Source organism: Opisthocomus hoazin, chromosome 8 (assembly GCF_030867145.1).
Source record: "Opisthocomus hoazin isolate bOpiHoa1 chromosome 8, bOpiHoa1.hap1, whole genome shotgun sequence".
Taxonomy (NCBI): Eukaryota; Metazoa; Chordata; class Aves; order Opisthocomiformes; family Opisthocomidae; genus Opisthocomus; species Opisthocomus hoazin.
In genome coordinates, this window is record NC_134421.1 from 46,452,461 (window position 1) to 46,472,024 (window position 19,564).

General features: G+C 36.6%; 1 protein-coding gene across 3 annotated transcripts in view; it reads right to left on the reverse strand.

Annotated features, from left to right (window-relative positions):
- Positions 1-19,564, reverse strand: part of LOC142358780 (cortactin-binding protein 2-like) — a 143,654-nt gene that overhangs the window by 53,095 nt on the left and 70,995 nt on the right. For all 3 annotated transcript variants that reach the window (XM_075428178.1, XM_075428177.1, XM_075428179.1), the window contains exon 3: positions 2,644-2,868. In XM_075428178.1, the coding sequence (XP_075284293.1) occupies positions 2,644-2,868 (225 nt within the window). The remainder of the gene's footprint in view (positions 1-2,643; positions 2,869-19,564) is intronic.

Sequence of the window (19,564 nt, forward strand, 5' to 3'; positions counted from 1 at the left end):
TTCTCTGCAAACACTTGACAAATCGAGAACTGTCATTTTGATTATCTGTTTTTAGTTCCCAGGAAAAATCGAAATTAATTTTGATAGCAGCTCCAGGAAAAGCATTCAAAGAGATGGAAGAGGATGGAGACTTAACACAAAGCAGATGACATCAGGAGATTACGTGTTTGGTATGTGGTAAGCCTATGGCTGACAGTTATTTGTGCACGTCTTTCATTTTTCTATGTTCTGGCACATTGTTACGATTCGCTTTTTATCATCAAATAAAAATTTTATTCAAAGAATACTTTTAAGGTCACTATATTCACAGATAAGTCATCCCCAGGAATAAGAGTTCAGTCTGAGCCTGTTTAAACTCCAGTAATATCCAGAGAAAATAAACACAGCTGTACACAGACTTCATTACTTAGCGTAAGAGTGAGACAGCAAGGTAATTCTAAACATGAAGACAGAGGCATCACACGTGTAGAGAAGGAGGAACCGCTCCTGGAGGGAGGAGGTGCAGCTGGCTCTCTATTTAGGTCACATTTGTCTAGGCTTAACTTTTTTTTTTCTTATATTGGGTCACTCTACTTTGTCAAACATTTCTAGAAAACCCTCAAAATACCTTCATTACCCTCTTCCATGAAGGGATTTAAGAAATGGAGTACAGACAGAAAAATGTGGAACTAAGGGAAGGTAAAATGCTGAATGAATGGTTTGTGAGCAAATGGAGATGGTTGAGAGATAAGTCATCTGTTGCCACAAACCCAAGAAGTTTAAGAGGGTGCCCTCTCCAAATACCATTTCTAATTGGCTTTAAGGGATGAAGATGTAAGTTCTGTAGAGTCATGCACACAGCTGCTCAACACCATGCAGTTTGTTTTCAGATCCCGTGTTATTTAAATTTCCTATTTGTTACGAGGAGTAAAACCAGTAGAATCATAATGACACACTTTCAGAGCAACACAGGTTTTCTCAAGTGTAGTACTTTAAAGTTTAGCTTGAAAGTTAAAGACTTAAGAATTGAGTGTACTAGAGGTTTAGGTATTTCTTACGATAAGAATCAAGCTGCTAAATAAATTCAGATCAAACTGCTTAAGATTTAAAGAAAAAAACCTCATGTATTCTTCCAAGAAAAAAAGACAAGAGCATCATTTCCTGTACATGCAGACTTACAGATTTAGACTTTGGTAAAAAAACCTGGGGCAAGAAAAAGGACAAAAATGGAATTTACATACCAATACCCTGACTTTGAGACATATTCTCAATATGTAAGCCCATCTTACATGCATATATCTGACCATATATTAAAAGCCAGAGACAGAAGAAGAATTTAGGTATAAGCAGAGACTTGTGGCCATGCACTGAAACAAGAAACTAATCCAATCGTCCAGGCAGATGTGTCAGGTTCTCTCCCAATACCATTCTTCAGTAAGAATAAGCAATCTTACTCGCTCTTTTCTGTGCTGGGACAATCCCTCCCAAAATCTCAGCTTGCTTACAAAGCATATGAAAAAGAAGTGCTAGGTAAGTATGAGTGACTATTCACTACATAGGCCATTACACTGCTTTAAGACTTATATGTCATGCATACAGTCTAGTACTATGCATTTTTTTGAATGCTGTATCTGTTTTTCTGAAGTCCTAGCAGAGCAGGGATATTTAAACTAAACTAAACATCAGAGCTAAGATAACAAGAAAAAATTTGCTGATTTAATTTAAGCATGTATTTCCAGCACGCTTCCAATACTTTTGTGTGCATATTATATCCCAAAGAGCAATTACCACCAAAATCAATTTTATATTAATTGTCTTAGCATTGTCTGTTGGGTTTTTTTCAAACATCAATATAAAACTGTCACCAAAAAGCTATGTCACAGCTGCTGAAGATATTCTATCCATCTCATATCCAGTGAGGATGATTCAATGCCTACCAATCATTTATTTTCTAATTATTCAGAAATACCTGGTCTTGACTAGTCTGTTATATTACTGTTCCCCTCTTTCTTCCAGAAACCCCTCCCCAACATATTTGCATTTAGCTATGCTTTAGGAAGGTATGGCTTACAAATTAGTGAAATATGTGCAACCAACCAACCACTCGCTTTCAAAATGACGTTGTTTTACCTCCAATGTGAGACTTTTTTTTGCAACATACTTGTTAAAAAATAATTTTCTCTTTACAGCAAATGTTCTAAATACACAAAGAAGTATTTATAATTAGTTATAAGTAGTTATAATTTATTTCTACTGATTTATGAAACAGAGCTACCTAATATAAAATGCAGATAAATTATTTATTTTATGCTATTTAGTTTAGAACAAAAATAACAGTAGCTCCTCTAGGCTTCAGTGGTGGTGGTTTAAAAATATGTTGCGATGATGCTTTCTCAGCTCTCGCTGAGCTATCCACTCATATACTGCATCAATTTGTACCAGTTATATTTCATTTATTCCGTAAGTAGAGCTAAATTCACAGCACGAATGAGGCATGCACACGAAATGTCACCAGAAAATCAGCACCTCACTATATATGACAATTAAGTGATAACATTTTAACACTCGTAATGATAACCAAGTTAGACAAAGATGCAAATTAAAAAAGTGGCATGAAAGAACAAATCAGGAGAGGGAAAAGAAAAAAAGTTGGTAGCAGAATACCTTCTTTTGTCTGTTTTCTGCAGCAGCCAACTGAGCTGACATTCTTTCTTGCATTTTCCTGCAGTGAGCCATAACAGCTTCTAAAATGGACAGAGGGTTCATGCATATTGGCTTTTTTTCTTTATCACCAGCACCTGCCTCAAAGTCTCTCTGAAGAGCCAGAAACGGATCACTCAGATTAAATCTTCCATATCGCTCCTGGATAAAAACCTCTTTGCGCCGGGCCTAAAAAAAACCCCAAACAGACAAAGGAATAAAACTAAATGCATTCTTTGGACTACACTCACACATAGAAGAGACCTAAACCACAGGAAAAGTTATGTTACTTATTTATGCTTTTAAAATATTTTCTTTAGGTATTCACTTACAATCTCTGAAAGAAAGAGGCATATATGTTGCACACATTTCATTATAGTCAATACAATTCACTACATAAAAAAACCCTTCACTTTCTCAGTTCAATACAGAAATATCAATTTAGAGCAGTTTCAGAAGTATCACAAAAGTAACATCTTGTATATTGGGTGATACACAGAGAGGAAAGGGAAGAAAAACATTCTAAGATAAAGTTTTCTATGTCTATGTTATCAAAATGATGCTAGTAAAAGACACGAAAACACGTTTTGTGTGTTTACTGCAGTATCAGAATAAGTATTTTTCAAATAAAAACAAGATTGTACATTTACACATACAGAGACTTTCATAAGTAATAGCAGACAAGCAGAGAGAAAATATACTACCGAGGCTTTTCTGAAATTAAGACACTTCTCATATCTCTGTTCTGGAAGAACTTCATGATCATATGTTTCTCCATACCATTTTTTAAAAACATAATTATATTTCCGAACTACAGTACAACACTTTATTGTCATAAGAAAAAATATTACACAATAAAGATCAGAGGTAATTATGTTTGACAAATTTTTGGTTCTTCAGTCCAACATGAAAACAAGATCATTTTCAGAGAAGATATTTTTTATACATTTAATACACAGTACACAGGAAGGCCACAGATAAGTACTGACTTCTAACAATCTTAATATAAATACTGTTACAAGATCTCAGGCTGAAGACCCATCTAATTTGTGGGCGGAAAGGAAAACCAAACCAAACCAATCAAACAAAAAAACCCACCAAGAAGCCCTAGAAGAAAGATCCAATGATTGCTAAAATTTTGTTGTGGTATTTTTGTGCTTGCACATATAACAGAAGGCAGAAGGAATAAAGCCAAACCCTTATAGCACACATTTTGGAAGAAAATGAAGGCTTGTTACCTTAAAAATTAAAACAGCCACGAGAGCAACCCTTTAAAGAAATATGTCTCAAAAAAATCAGGAAAAAAAACAGGCGCAGTGCAGCAGAAAAAACAATCCCTCAAAAAATGGCTAAGACATTTATCTGTGATTTGACTCAAATCCAGTTTTGAAGAGTAAGCAAAAAAGAGGAAGAACAAGCCAGTTCTGAGACACAAAAGAGGAGAAACAGGCCTAATGGTTACCAAATGGGTTAGCAGATCATTTGGAAAGCTTGAAGTTAAAATTGTACCATATGAAAAGGTCATAAAAGGTAACACACATTTCAGGGCATGAGAAACCAAAGAAGAACATAAGAGCTATGTTAGTAAACCTCTCTGGAGACAAACTACAAATAACATACTTTCATGAATGCCCAACTTTTTCCTATGTATTTTCTACAAAATTGAAACTTTGTGGGAAATTAAAAGGTAGAAGACACTTTGACTGCAAAAGAAATAATTGCGCCTACAGATTCTGATGTTTGAAATACTTTTAGTCTATTTTTCAGTTTGATAGTATAAACAGAACTTGAAAATACTTGTTAAAAAACCCAGACCTTTGGAGCATAACTTCAGAAAAAGCTTCCAGAGTTCATTCAGACCCAAAGCCTAGCTAGGCTTACAAAGTCAGGTAGTGATTTGTTGAACAGACAAAAATAAGCTGACAGAACATAGCCATTTTTTTTTTAATTGCCTTGCAAATAAACCCTAATTAGTCTAATATTTTAATCCCTTAATTTTTAACTTAGATTTTAAAATAAAATAAAATAAAATATCTTTTTCCAAAGATAATATTACAAAGCCAGGTTGGGAGGGGCTACATGTGTAGCTCCTGGTTCTATATACTGAAGTTACAGGACAGTATGCAGCTTAGGAATTCAACCTTCATGTAAAGGAAACAACTAAAACCAAAAACCTGACCCTGAATGGATTAAAGTACTAAGCAGCCAAACAAGATTACGAACCCAAGCAGGCGAAGAATTTAAATGGAGATGCAGGCACAATCCATATACAAATTATCAGCAGTGTAAAAGCCACTTAGTTTATATAACGAAAATGAGCCATCAAAGGAAAAAATCACTGATGTAGCAGCTTAGCTGCAAATAAAAAAAAAAAAAAAAAAAAAGACCACCAGTGCCTTCATCCTTAAATCCAGAAACCAACAGGAAAAAGAGAAGCCAAGTTGGTTAACTCGTGGTAGAAGCAAAGGCAACCACTTATGCCTTGAAGGAAACACACGTAAACAACCAGTGAAACAATGTATATTTTCCATTTTTTTCTATGGCCCACGAATAGCTGTCTTGGCACATACTGTATGTATGCAATGTGAAGGTGTTCTTTAAATGTTCTCTAAGCATGCATAGCAATTAACAGAGCGAGCAAGGCAAAGGCTCGGTGTGCACCTGCCAAAACAGTAACGGGACTGGGTGTTTGGATTCATTAACTAAGGACAAGATGAAACTATATAGCAGGGACAAGCTCCAACAGAATGAAAACCGAAATCTCCTGGCATTGAGGATTAAAGTGGCTGTAGGAAAATCTGAAAGCTGAAGACTGTGGAAAAACCAATAGGTCTTGAACAGCACATGGTGTGGGATGACAGACCCCACAGGGGTGAAGCCGTAACTGTATACCCTCAAGCACAGGGTAAAACAGACTGGCAACTCTCAAACCATAAACAGCAGAGTAACCTCAGAATGCTTCCAACTCAAAAGGGAGCTAAATGCAAAATATTAAACCAAATGTTTCCATGTTTCTATACAAGGACTAAAATATAAAATAAAATGATGGGATGAGGATGTATGATTTCAAATGAAGACACCAGAATAAAAGATACAGCAGAAGCTTGGTAGAAGGGAAACAATGAGTAGTATCCTAAAACTTAGGCACAAAGTGGAAGAAAGACAAGCTAGGCTTGGGTTTTTTTACATCATTCCTCCAAGCCCTAAATAGAATACTTCTGTCCCTTTGCACTTCACTAAAGTATGTCAGATGGGAGAAACAGAAATACTAGAATCAGAAAATTTTCTCTTTTACATTATCTTTCAACACTGAATTTCAAGTCATACGAGCAAGTAGCAATATCAGGATATCTGTTTTTCATGGCACTCATCTGAGGAACATAGAGTCTAATGTCATATAGGTAATTAATCCTTTAAAATAGTCTCTACATAATTTGGGGGGTTTGCTAAAACAGCATTAGCAGTGTCTCATATATTAACTTCAATTGCACAGCAATACATACAGAAAATAACATTTAAAATGTTGATTTGTGAATCATTAACTGAATGCATTTTCAAACACAACATTTTCAAAACCAGACAGAATATGCACCCACTATAGGAGGTAATCAGGACTGCTGCATTGTGAAAGGTGCTACGTGAATTTAGAAACCATCAGCTTTATTCTTCTGTACATACCCATTTGCACAGCGACTAGCCTTTCACTGGAGAGTCTGAGATTGAAAGTATTTAAAGGTATAAAAAGATGTCCACGGGAAACAACGCCTTTTGCAGTCTATGCCAGTGGTACACAAAATTATGACTGAAGACTTAAGCTAAATCCTCCAACAGGTAACTGCTAATGAAAACTGACAGTAAGCACATCCAAATCACGAGAAAATATCTAAAAACAAAGAAAAAAACCCTTTCAATAGCTAATTAATTAAATTCACTACTGCGATAGAGTAAAAGCTTAAACTTATTTACAACAGCTTTTGAATTCATTCCAAAAAGAACATCACATTTATACAGAGCTTTTAAATCCTTACACAGGATCTGAAATATTAAACAAAGAGACTAAAATAAGAGTGCATCTACTACTTAAAAAGAATGAAAACCCAAAGTTTCTTTATGGATAGGCTGGTCTACAGCATTATGTTAGATCAAGGATGGACTACAAGTTTATATTGAAAAAAAATACAGTAGAACTGGAAAACACCTTCAGAGACGAGTGAAAGATGCTCAAAAGGTACAACACGGCTTCAAGGAAGGGCTAAGTAGAAATAGGTCTTTTCAGTGTGAAACAGAGACAACCAGGGAGAAAGATACTAGAGGTCTGCACACTGACAGGAAAAGTAGCAATCATCCCATGATCTAATGAGGGAAATTTGTGTGGGACACAAATTCTTCTCACTGAGAGCAGGTAAGCACTGGAAGGTGTTGTCCAGAGAAAACATATAACCCCTGTCATTGGGAAATTTCCAAAACTATATGGGATAAGGCCATCAGCAACCCGATCCATGTATGACGTTAGTCCTGCTTTAAGTAGAAGATTGGACTGAATGACCTTTCAAGGTACCTTCCAACCTAAATTACTCTATAATTAGCGATTTATTCTAGGACTGTTATTTTTTATCTCATAGATGCTAGCAGTCTCCCGAAGCAACAAATGGCAGAAGTGAGCTCTGAGAGGAAGGAAAGACAACCAAATATTTATTGGTGGAACAAGTCTTACGTCTTGCTTCGGATCATGAAAATACTATTTATGACCTAGAAAACAGAGCTTTTAGCCTGTGATATTTGAAAAAATAAAAAATCAGTACTGAACAATCCTAGGGATTTTGCAGCTGTGCAACACAAGGGGAAGGTTTACTCTCAAGTTTTCTCTCCTAGGTCTGCAGCCAGCAAGAATTTCGAAGTTCAGTCTGTAAGATAAACTGCTACTTTTACTACGGGGAGCCTGTCTCCTACCACATACAGGAAGACATCTCATTCACCCCTACACTGGCTTTTTTTGCACTACTGAAGTCACCTCTATGCATCTATCTGCCAGCTCCCTCCTGGACACTTCCATCTCTCAAGCTGACCCTTTGCAGTCACTGCCCCCATTTATCTACTGGCAGATGAAGACTGGCAGCAGGGTGTGCAGGGAGGAGAACAAAAGGAGTGGAGGCATCTGGATAATGGGCTGTGGGAAGAGCTGCAAATCCAGTATAAGAACTGGCCTGCAGTCACTTGTTTCTTACATTCCACTTCAGAAGGAAAAAAAAAAAAAAGAAGTCTATTTTCAGTGACCAAACTGAGAATTATGAAGCCTACTTAGAATTTTTCCCCCTGTGATTGAAACAAGAAGGTAAGGGGGCAGGGAGGCCTTCAAATAGTATCCATTTTCCTGTGGACTTAGAGCTAAAAGCATTAAAAAAGGAAGGAAAAACAAACAGGACCAATTAAGATATAAGTAAGTAATAACTCAAATAACTAATAACAAATAATGAAAAATTAATCACATAAGTTATATTGTTAGTTTTCTTTCAGTAATAATCTACATTGATATTAGTTGCACACATTCGCTGAAATGAGTTTTTATAATAAGCTTACATAATCAGTAACATAATACATAAGCAACAGTAATTTTAAGGTCAATATTGAGTTTTTCCCCCAGTATATCTCAAGAGTTTCCTCTTCATTTACCTGCCAAGTTAAGAGTTCAGCAAGTCCAAGTCTTCCATGCAGCAATTAATGATAAACATCAAAAATAGGACTGCATGTCCTACACTGCTGTGGAACAATGGAACTGAAGTAAAGCTGCCCCAGAACCCTTAAACAAAATTTCCTTCCTTTCAAAAGAGTTTGTTCCTCTGATTAATTTCTTTTCCCACATATACTAGAATTGTTTCAACAGATGTTGATAGGTTCATATTAATATTTTCTTTTGACATACGTATTAGGGAGTGGTAAGAATTTTTTTTTAAACTAACCAGCCCAGAAGAGGAGGCAGTAAAAGATTATTTTATGTGTTATGTTAAAGACGAGGGTGAGCCCTTCATTCTAAATAAAACTGAAAGGGTCATAGATTTTTTAAAAAGAGAAAGGTGGCTGAAAGGGAACATCTTTATAAATCCTATTCAGTAGCATTATACAGTGTCTTGAAATGATTTGCTGGAGCTATTCATTTAAGCAAAAGAGAATTATCAATGAGTATATACTCATAATAAAAGCAGTAATTTCAGACATACCAGCAAAATACTGGGGGAAGGGGATATGATGTCTTACTATGATTAATTAAGAATGACTCTTTAAAGAATATTGGAAATTTTCTTACACAAAAGGTTTGGGGGCTTTGTTTGTTGGCTTTTTTTGGTTGGTTTTTTTTTTCAAATGCATATGTACATGAATGTTTTCAAAGTATCATGTGAAATGTTACTTCCCTATAAAGTTTCACAGAACAAACTAAAAATGGAAATGTAAACATCGATGACTGCTGAAGAAATGGTATCCTGCAGCATGATTTCTGTCAATGAATGAGTGATGTTCAACTTCTCCTCACAGTCTTAACTACAGCCTAAACTCCTTTCTTCAGCACTGTGACAGTGCATACCTATGCAGTCTAGAAGTGAGATTTTAAGGAACTCAATCTTGTATGAAACACTCAAACTGTTTGTTTCCACATTAAGTGTAAAGTATCGTAAGACAAAAGCTCGTGTGTACACTTTAAGGATGAAAAAAATGGAAATTCTGTGAAGAAGATTGATGATCATAACAGGCTGCTAGTTCAAAAAGAGTGAAAACAGTAGAAAACCAACACACAGGTTGATTATTCTCTGACAGACCTATATAATTGTTTCATACTATAAAAAATGCTCTTTACAGATGACTGATCAGGATCATGAAAGTAAGTCTTTTGGCAGAGGTACTAATAAAGAAAAAAAAAAACATTTAGTAATTTTGGCACACATACTCATAAAAAGCATTCAAATCTGTCTTGGAGCATGTCTCATAACAGTTATAAGCCATGCAAATATGTTAATGTAACTCATTACAGTGAAGTAGGCTGCATGAAAGTGGAGGTAATAATCAATTTTTCTATAAAAGTTATCCCAAGCATGAACAATTAAAATAACAGTAACAACAAAAAGTTGCATTATTCTCTCATTCACAACAACCCTTAGAACTTTCCCAAAAATTTGTAATTTGCAAGGAGTCCCTTTCTCTCAGAACCATGTAGCTTTAAACCTAAGCTTTTCAAAAGCATTTTTCAAGGTGAAAAGAAAGCTCTGAATACAAGACTGTGTGTTGTTTTACAAGGCTATCCTCAGTAACCTCCATTTGAGAGGATACACAAAACCATCATTTTAAGGTTTAAAAGATCCAATCTTGCCTACCAGTTGATGAAAACCAGAGCAAACCAGATTTTCTCTATTACATGTCAAGTATCCAGATATTAAGGTGGTTTGCAAAAAGCTGTACAATATTCTCTTTTCTGCACTAAAAAAGCAGACTTAACAGAAGTACATCATGCCTAGCAATTAATTAAAATCTCTCTGTGTATAGGAGGAGAAACATTTAATTAACACTTAAACAATCCTGACTGACAATACAACAGAAAGCACTGAAGAGGAATTATATAACCAAGGTAATGATCAAGCCTGAATTTCCTTAGGGGTCTGACTCCATAAAAAGAGAGTATCACCCAACAGCACCAGTTTACTATTACCCCAATAATGCTAACAGCCTCCTTCCCTTTCTCCGTGTTCAATGACAAAAACCTCCCTGAAAGAAAGAGGTACAGACAGGACAGACAGACACATGCTTCCAACACTTCATTGCTATTTTTCTCCTCTAGAGTAATGAATATCCACTATTTTGAGGCTGTGGATTTAAAAATGAAAAGACCATTTTACAAAGCTAAGATCAGTTACTAACAAATCAGTAACAAGAAGAAAAAAACATACAGTCAGCATAAAATATTCTTTACTTACAGACGTAAAAGGTGAAACTCAGGCCTCGCACTACGCTTCTAAATGAGGAAGGAGAAAAACTGAAGTTGTGAAACATGTGTTTTTAACTGAGAAGAGCCATCCAGATGTTCTACCTAAAAATGACATTAGACCCATTTTATGGCAGCTTTGTTGTCTGGTGCTTAAACATTTGAAAATTATAGGCCAATATTTCATAAGGAAGTATCCCTGTTCAATGCTCTGATTATCTAAGCACCCACACATCTATTTCTGAAAATAATACAGATTTTCATACTGAAAATGAGTCTCAATGGATAGCAGAGGCTTGAGCTTTCTGGTTACTTTAAATAACCATTTGTCATCCAGACTTTTTTGCATGTTGAAATTTACAGTTCAAATTCATGCAAATCAATTCATAATTCTTTGCATGAAAATTTTGTCAGCTGTTCTTCCGAAGTACTGAAGGAAATCTGACTTCACCTCCACCCAAAAAAGAGCACTTTAACCTCCATTCTTAGCAGCTAAAAGGTTTCTTCAGCTCAGTAACAGATAAAACATACCGAAGACATAACAGAAAAACTTTCAACTAGATCAATTTGTGTTTCTTTCTCATTTACAGCATTGAGATATTCGTATTTTCAAGCTATCAAAATCTCTGTTAAAACATCATCCCATATAACTGCATGGCAATTACATGATTACCAAACTTTAATTATTTTAATGAAAAGGTATGCCAATTATGAGTTTACAATGCAATCACTGGGCACAGTCAGCATGGAGTCACAAAGGGAAAGTCCTGTTTAACTAATTTGATATCCTTCTATGATAAGGTCACCCGCCCAGTGGATGAAGGGAAGGCGGTGGATGTAGTTTATTCTGGATTTTAGTAAGGCTTTCGATACTGTCCCTCACAGCATCCTTCGGGACAAGTTGTCCAACTGTGAGATAAGCAGGTAAGCGGTGCACTGGGTGAAGAACTGGCTGAAAGGTAGGGCTCAAAGGGTTGTAGTGAGTGGGGCTGCATCTGGCTGATAACTGCTCACCCGTGGTGTTCCTCAGGGTTCAATTCTAGGGCCAGTGCTGTTCAATACATTCATCAAATATCTGGATGCAGGGGTTGAATGCACCATTAGCAAATTTGCTGGTGATACCAAACTGAGAGGGCTGTTGACTCTCTTGAGGGACGAGATACCTTGCAGAGGGGATCTAGATAGATTGGAGCACTGGGCAATGATTAATGGGATGAAATTTAACGAGTCCAAATGCCAGATTCTGCACCGAGGATGAAGTAGTGCCAGCACAAGTATAAATTGGGAGAGGAGAACGGCCCTGCAGAAAGGGATCTGGGGGTGCTGGCTGACAGCAGGCTCAATATGAGTCAGCAGTGTGCCTTGGCAACCAAGAGGGCAAACCACATCCTGGCGTGCATCAAACACAACACAACCAGCCGGTCCAAAGAGGTGATTAACCAGCTGTATTCAGTGTTGGTGCAGCCCCACTCTGAATACTGTCTGCAGTTCTGGGCTCCACAATTTAAGAAGGATGTGAAGGATCTTGAATGCATCCAGAGAAGGGCAACAAAGCTGATGAAAAGGCCGGAAGGAATGTCCTACGAGGAGCGGCTAAGGAGTCTGGGCTTGGCCAGTTTGGAGAAGAGGAGGCTGAGGGGTGACCTCATTGCTCTCTACAGCTTCCTGAGGAGGGGATGTGGAGAGGAAGGTGCTGAACTCTTCTCCCTGGTTTTCAGTGACAGGACACATGGTAATGGTTCACAGCTGCACCAGGGAAGGTTTAGACTGGACGTTAGGAAGCATTTCTTTACCTAGAGGGTGGTCAAACACTGGAACAGGCTTGCTAGAGAGGCGGTCGATGCCCCAAGCTTGTCAGTGTTTGAGGCATGCAGACAATGACCTTAACAACATGCTTTAACTTGGTCAGCATGGACTAGATGATCATTGTAGGTCCTTTCCAATTGAAATATTCTATTCTATTAACAATATAGATTTATTTGAGGTATAGTAAGAGAATTCAATGTTTTCAAATGATTTCCAGTATTCACTTTGGAAGGCAAGTTGTGAGAGTAATATGTATTACCTCCAGGAAGAATTTTATTCTTGCTACTAGCCCTAGTGAAGAGGCTGTATGAATACATAGATTTAACTAAATAAATTTCATTTCTAGAATGGAACATTTTACAGTAAACAGAATACTCATTCACATTGTGTATTTTGGATTTTATGCCCTTTATTAAAACTTTAAAGTGATTTTCCAGCTAGTACTCTCTTTACAGATACTATTAATTAAAAGTTACCAATTTTAAAATTGTCATGTAACAGCTTATATTTCCACAATATCTAACTAAAATTTTACTCTGCTATTTCAGAGAGAGCTCACTGTAATGATTGTTGCTCTTTTTTCTCAAATTTTCCACTTATTTGTACAAATGGAATGCTGGCTTTTATAAGAGACCTAGTATTAAGGATTTTTAGTACACTGCCAGAGCTTCTAAGACAGATGCCTCTCTCTGGGACAACTGCAAGGGAAAAGACCTATCCACCAGTCAGAACAGCATCAAAACGGAGCAGGAGGGAGAAAAGCATGGGAACACATACATCCAAGCATAACAAAAGGAATTCCTGCCATGTGAGTATTTTCGCAAGTACTGAATTTGAAAAGGACCTCAATCAAATCTCTTACCTTATTCATAATTATTTTTTATAAATTACTACCAGAAATTATTTGGAAGAACCAAGAACAAACCTTAGGCAGTTTTTCTTCAGCGACTGTAACATGAAAAGACACACAAACAAAAGAAAGAAGTGTTATGTTATCAGCTGCACTTTAGTGTTACCATCAGCAAAATCAACTGTAATATTTATTGGCATAGAGGAAATACTCTGTGTATGTTCCCTTAACTAAAAATGGAAAATTTCAGTTACGTCAACATGATGTCGGAATTTTTTATTATTGTTTTTACAGGTAGCATGTCTATCTCCACTCACTAGTTTATGTTGGATTAAACAAGATCAAACAAGGGTAGGATGAACCAAGTGGAAAAGGCAAAGCAATTATCCAAATACACAACCAGCAGAATACTTTCATCTAAATTCGTAGTTACATACCTGGCAACGATATTCAGATCTTATGCGAAAATTAAAAAGACACTATTATCAGTTTAACAGTTACTGCTAGAAAGGAGAGAGTGAAAAGGATGTTTGCAATGCAAGGCCACAGATTTTTCATACTAGAAATCTAGTCTTATAGTTTCATACTTGTAGTCTCCAATTTTAGGAGAGTCTGGAATAAGGGTTTCTACCTGAGAAGTGAAGCTTAGGCTTAGTAAAACAACACATATACAGGATTCTTTTACCAAAAGTTTTGCTTTGCTCGGTGCTTAATATCTCCCTTTGGCAAATAGCAAATAACTACCATAAGAAGTGATGTAACACTACTGAAAACTTAGGTTGTCAGTAGCTTCTAGAAGAGGCCTTTATATGTGTCAAAATACCAGCATCCCTCAGATCAACAAAGTTAATCAGTCTAGGACCGCTGCTGCTACATCCTCAACATCTATTGGAAAAGGTAAGGCTTGGTTCCATTTGTAATGAAGTGCAAGAAATAAAGATGCTACTTGAAGGAAAATCCAAATGCAGTTCACTTGATACCTCTCATCATGAAAAGTATTTATTGTTAGTTATCCACGCTTACTGAATGATTACTACAAAAAACATTGAATATAAGACAAGTAAATACTTTCATAGGCATCTGAAATTATCTTTTAAGTAAGATACTATATATAAAGCCAACCCACCAATACTATAAACAGTATTTCGAGATTATTACAACATGGACTCTGGCAGTATCAAGGATAAGGTATAAGACTGTCCCTTAATTTCACATTTCCTGCAGCACAGTGTTAGGTTTTGCTGTCTTAAGCAGGCTTGGTCATTGTGCCAAGCAACAAAAGCTATTTTATGACATTGTAACCAGTCATGCAATTCTCACAAATTGAGGTCCACGCAGATATTTACTGGAATAGTGTCAGTTTCTTGAATTGTTTGGCAATACAGCAGTGTATCAAAACACGCCAAGTAATTTTATGAAAACAAATTTAGCTGACACAATATAAACTAAAACAAATACAATACATAAACTATGATCAGAGGGGGGAAAAAAATATAAACATTCTTTAAGGTTGTGTCTAACAGCACTTTTTCAATTAGGTGAACAAAAAGCATGCTGCATTACTTTAAAACTTTAAATAAACCACAGGTAAAGACATCATTCCAAACTAAGCACTGAAAAATCATTTAATCTACTAACCTCTCTGACCTTTATTCGTATCTCATAGTTTCCTTGCAATCAATTTTATATAGTTTGCAATAATGAAATAATACTTATTGAGAGCCATGTTCAGAAAATTACAACAAACTAATATTAACAAAGTAAAGGCTTTAATCATAACCAGAATCACTGGACAGGTAAAGTCAAATTATATTTAAGAGCAGAGAAAATGCATACGTAACCATAATTAGAGTCAATAAATCAAAAGTAATGATCAGATAAGCAAGGACAAACTGCAGATCGCTAGTTCCCCAAAATTTAGCAAATATTAAATTTTTGCAAAGGAATTGCAACATGCAAAAATGACAATTCAGACAAGGCATTATCTGACTTCTATTTCATGGTTCACTTCTGCCACCAAGGCCAACAACTGCCATCGTACTGTCTACAACAATAACCTTCTGTTACATACAGTTTAACATCTTCTGCTCCTCCTTCTACCTAATCACCATTTTTCAAAGACACCTGCTACAAAACAGGCTGTCTTACTGCCTGCCAGAAACCTACAAAGCCGCCTTCTGTGCGCTCTCAGCTCCATTCTTCGGTACGAGAGCACCATGGGATTCATATGTATAGGAGAAGCTCAGATTTGCATTTTAAATTCACAACTTATCATAGAATCATAGAATCATAGAAAGTTTTGGGTTGGAAGGGACCCCTAGAGGTCATCTAGTCCACTAGTCCAACCCCCCCGCAGCGAGCAGGGACACCACTAACTAGATCAGGTTGCTCAGAGCCCTGTCCAACCTGGTCTTGAATGTTTCCAGGGATGGGGCCTCCACTACCTCTCTGGGCAACCCGTTCCAGTGTTTCACAACCCTCATTGTAAAGAATTTCTTCCTTATATCCAGCCTAAACCTACCCTGTTTTAGTTTAAAACCATTACCCCTTGTCCTGTCACTGCTGTCTCTACTAAAAAGATTGTCCCCATCTTTCCTATAGGCTCCCTTTAAGTACTGAAATGCTGCAATCAGGTCTCCCCGCAGCCTTCTCTTCAGGCTGAACAAGCCCAACTCTCTCAGCCTGTCCTCATAGGAGAGGTGCTCCAGCCCTCGGACCATTTTTGTAGCCCTCCTTTGGACCCGCTCCAACAGTTCCATGTCCTTAGCACAATTACTGTAAGTAAGGGTCTTCATAATTTATAGGCGGTATAGCTTCCTTTGACAGATTACACTTAATATACATGCAATTTTTCTACCTATCAGTCAATTTGAGAACAACTAAACTATATTGATTCTTTCCCATTTTCCTGATAGCTCCCAGGTTTCTTCCCCTCTAACCAGAAGTATATCCAAGAAGTACTAAGTCTTATAGTACAATTCTTGTTGACTTTGTGCAGTAGTTCAAGATAAAAACTTTATCCATACAAAACAGACAATAATGGTGTTGGTAATAATTCTATTTTAACATGTAATTTACAGAGTACAGGCAAAACCAAGTATCACCCCATCACAAGACGCAGAACACAATAAATAACAAAAAAAGGACAGGAAAACTAACTGATAAATCAAATTTTCTTAACTAAAATCTCAACCTGCAGTAGGCAAAAGTCTGCCTTGGCCAAGTGAAGAAAGCCTTTTTGCCAGAAGGAACTCACTGGGAAGCAGACAGGTCAAATTAGACAAGTACAGCTTGCGAGTGCCTACAGCTCTCCTTCCAAATATTGTACTTAATATTTACCTGATTTTTTTTTTTGAGGAACAGCTAATTCATTACTGAAAATGCAGAGCCAGGCATGAAAGACTCCACATTTTGCACAGTTATTCCACTATCATTCTCAGTTATTCACCAAAAACCTAATGTTATTACATAGTATACTGTCATGATAAACTATGATACACTCAGGTTTGGGTTTTTTTTAAGTAGTTTGATCTTCACATACACTTAAAGAATTGCAAAAGTGGTACAGAAATATGTACACATGATAGTTATCACCAAAATAGTTCATGTTTTCAACGAGATTAAAATAAAACTATATTCTTCAGTGCTCAATCATTGTCAGCCGAAACTGAAAGACAAGTTTACTAATAATAGCCTTCCACAATGCACAGCTCAGGACTTGAAATCAAACTAACTTGAGCAGAAAATGCATTCTGCCCTTTGGGGAGAAAAAGATTCCAGAAGAGCATTTTACAGTGACCCATCTGGCAATTTTACAAACAAGGTTCACCTGTCTTAAATTCAAGAATGATCACACTGATAGAAAGCATTGGGGAATTTCTGTTTTTAGAAAGTGAACATGGGGATATAAAAAGTTGTGGGTTTTTTAAACCTAGACCAAATCACCTCATATTTCCTGCTATATTTACACAAACAACCCTGGAAAAGGGCATTTATAGGTATACAGTGACTACGTCAACATTAGCAGGTAGAGCAGCACAACAGGACCAAGTTTGTAGAGCAGCATAGTCAGTACTGGGAGCGTGCCCGTGCTCCTGCCATTTGAAAGGTGTTACTTAGGACTAGTTCTGCTCTCAGCTCAGTTTACAAAGCCTGACAATGGTCTGTGAGGTGAACCAAAGCAGAGTTAGGTGGGCACAATGGGAAGAGTTTCTTCAAAAGTGTGCTCTTGGTCTGAATGCTAAGGTAGGTTCACTCAAGTAGCTAACTCACACACACTTATTATACAGATATGAAAAAAACGGCCTTTATAATAACAAACTCCAACATCTGATAAGCTACCCATATCACCAGTATTTTCTAATACAATGTTAGTACAAAGAAACATTTATTTTGTTGTTCTAAAATGCAATACTTTGCAAAACAACATTTGATTATATGTACTTCTAGAAAAAAATGGAGCAGAGTTTTGAAGTAATGTTGGATTACACCATTATAACCTTGGAAATGGAGTGTCTTTTCATTGTAGCTAGTTATTTAAGAAATTTCAAAACAAATGATCCTCCTGCAAAGTATTAAAACTGTTTTTTAAGACTTGCTTTAAACTACTGAATTTCTCATGGAATTTAATATTGATATCCTAGTGGTGCTAAAATGATTAACAGGAGAGTTGGAACCTGAAAACTGGCATTCAACATGCTATGCATTACCTATTTTAAAGAAACATTGTGTAATCTACACAGTAATCACTATACTCTCTAAAAGCTGTTTATCCTTAATTTAAAATCTTGTCTTTTTATACTGCAAGCTTGTTAAGGTAAAGCTAATAGAACGAATTATTAAACTTAAATGTGGCTATGAGGTATTATTACATGAGGCACTAATTTCTGTCTTTTGACCTATTTCATTACATTATTATCCACACTTTCATTACTAAATTCAACCACTGCTCTTCAAGAACTCACATGCCTTGCTAGGTGAAGTCAGAAATTATTTTATAAGGATTTTCTACTTAGACATAATATAGAAAGTATGATTCATTTCCAGCTATATTGATGAGCCTGCAGGCCTGTCAAAATGCTTAGATTCAGGGAGAGAGACTGTACTTACAGTTCGGGCAGAAGTAACTCCCACAGCAGAGATCTTTTTCTTCTCACCTTTTTATAAACTTACATAGTCAAACTTAAATTCTCTGAGCAGCTAAATTAACAAAGTCTGGTTTTCCCTGACTCTGTATTCCACAGTTCATATACAGTGCTTAATAACAGACACCACAAATCTTTGCCCTTCCTTCCACTAAGGCTCTAACATTATGACTTTTCTTACCCAGCTGCCTGGTTTTATGACACCACCTGTTTCTGAAATGCTCAGCACGTTGTCAGATTTTGCAGAAACTGGCTAATAGATTCAACAGATATTGGTTCAAACACATACCTAGATGACAAGCTTTCCTGCCTTCGGAAGTTATGGTAAAAATTAAATACAGCAGGGCTTTACAACTCTGAAGAAACACCTTCAACAAAATTGACTTTGCCATTCTCATTCTGTCCTCCTGACCCAGCCATCATGTACACAGAATCTGTTGATATGGAACTCGCTTGAGCTCAGAGAAAAGACATTGCTCCTCAGCAATGTCACTGATACTTTAGTAATTTTAATTCTACAAAAATATATCCATCGTTGGTACTGGCAGTTCTTTTAGCCATTTTTTAAATTTCATTGGTGATTATTCTCAACAATCCAAAGAAGTTGTTCTAAGTCTATAAAGTGTGGCATATTAAAGGATCTGGTATGATAAGAATTGGCATTTTTTGTTCATATTAATTAATGAATACCATAGAAGCAAGTATAATATAAATTTTCATTTTACATAGGCAAATAAACTTCTTAAAAAAATAAACAAAAATCCCAGTTAAATTAGGCTTTAACATTTTAGACGAAAAATAACCTACTAACGATGTAACTTTATGAGAGAATCACCACTAAAAGCAGCATTTAGTATTTCTAACTCACAGAATCACAGAATCACAGAATAGTAGGGGTTGGAAGGGACCTCTGTGGGTCATCTAGTCCAACCCCCCCGCCGAAGCAGGGTCACCTACAGCAGGCTGCACAGGACCTTGTCCAGGCGGGTCTTGAATATCTCCAGAGAAGGAGACTCCACAACCTCCCTGGGCAGCCTGTTCCAGTGCTCCGTCACCCTCAGAGAGAAGAAGTTCCTCCTCATGTTCAGACGGAACTTCCTGTGCCTCAGTTTGTGCCCA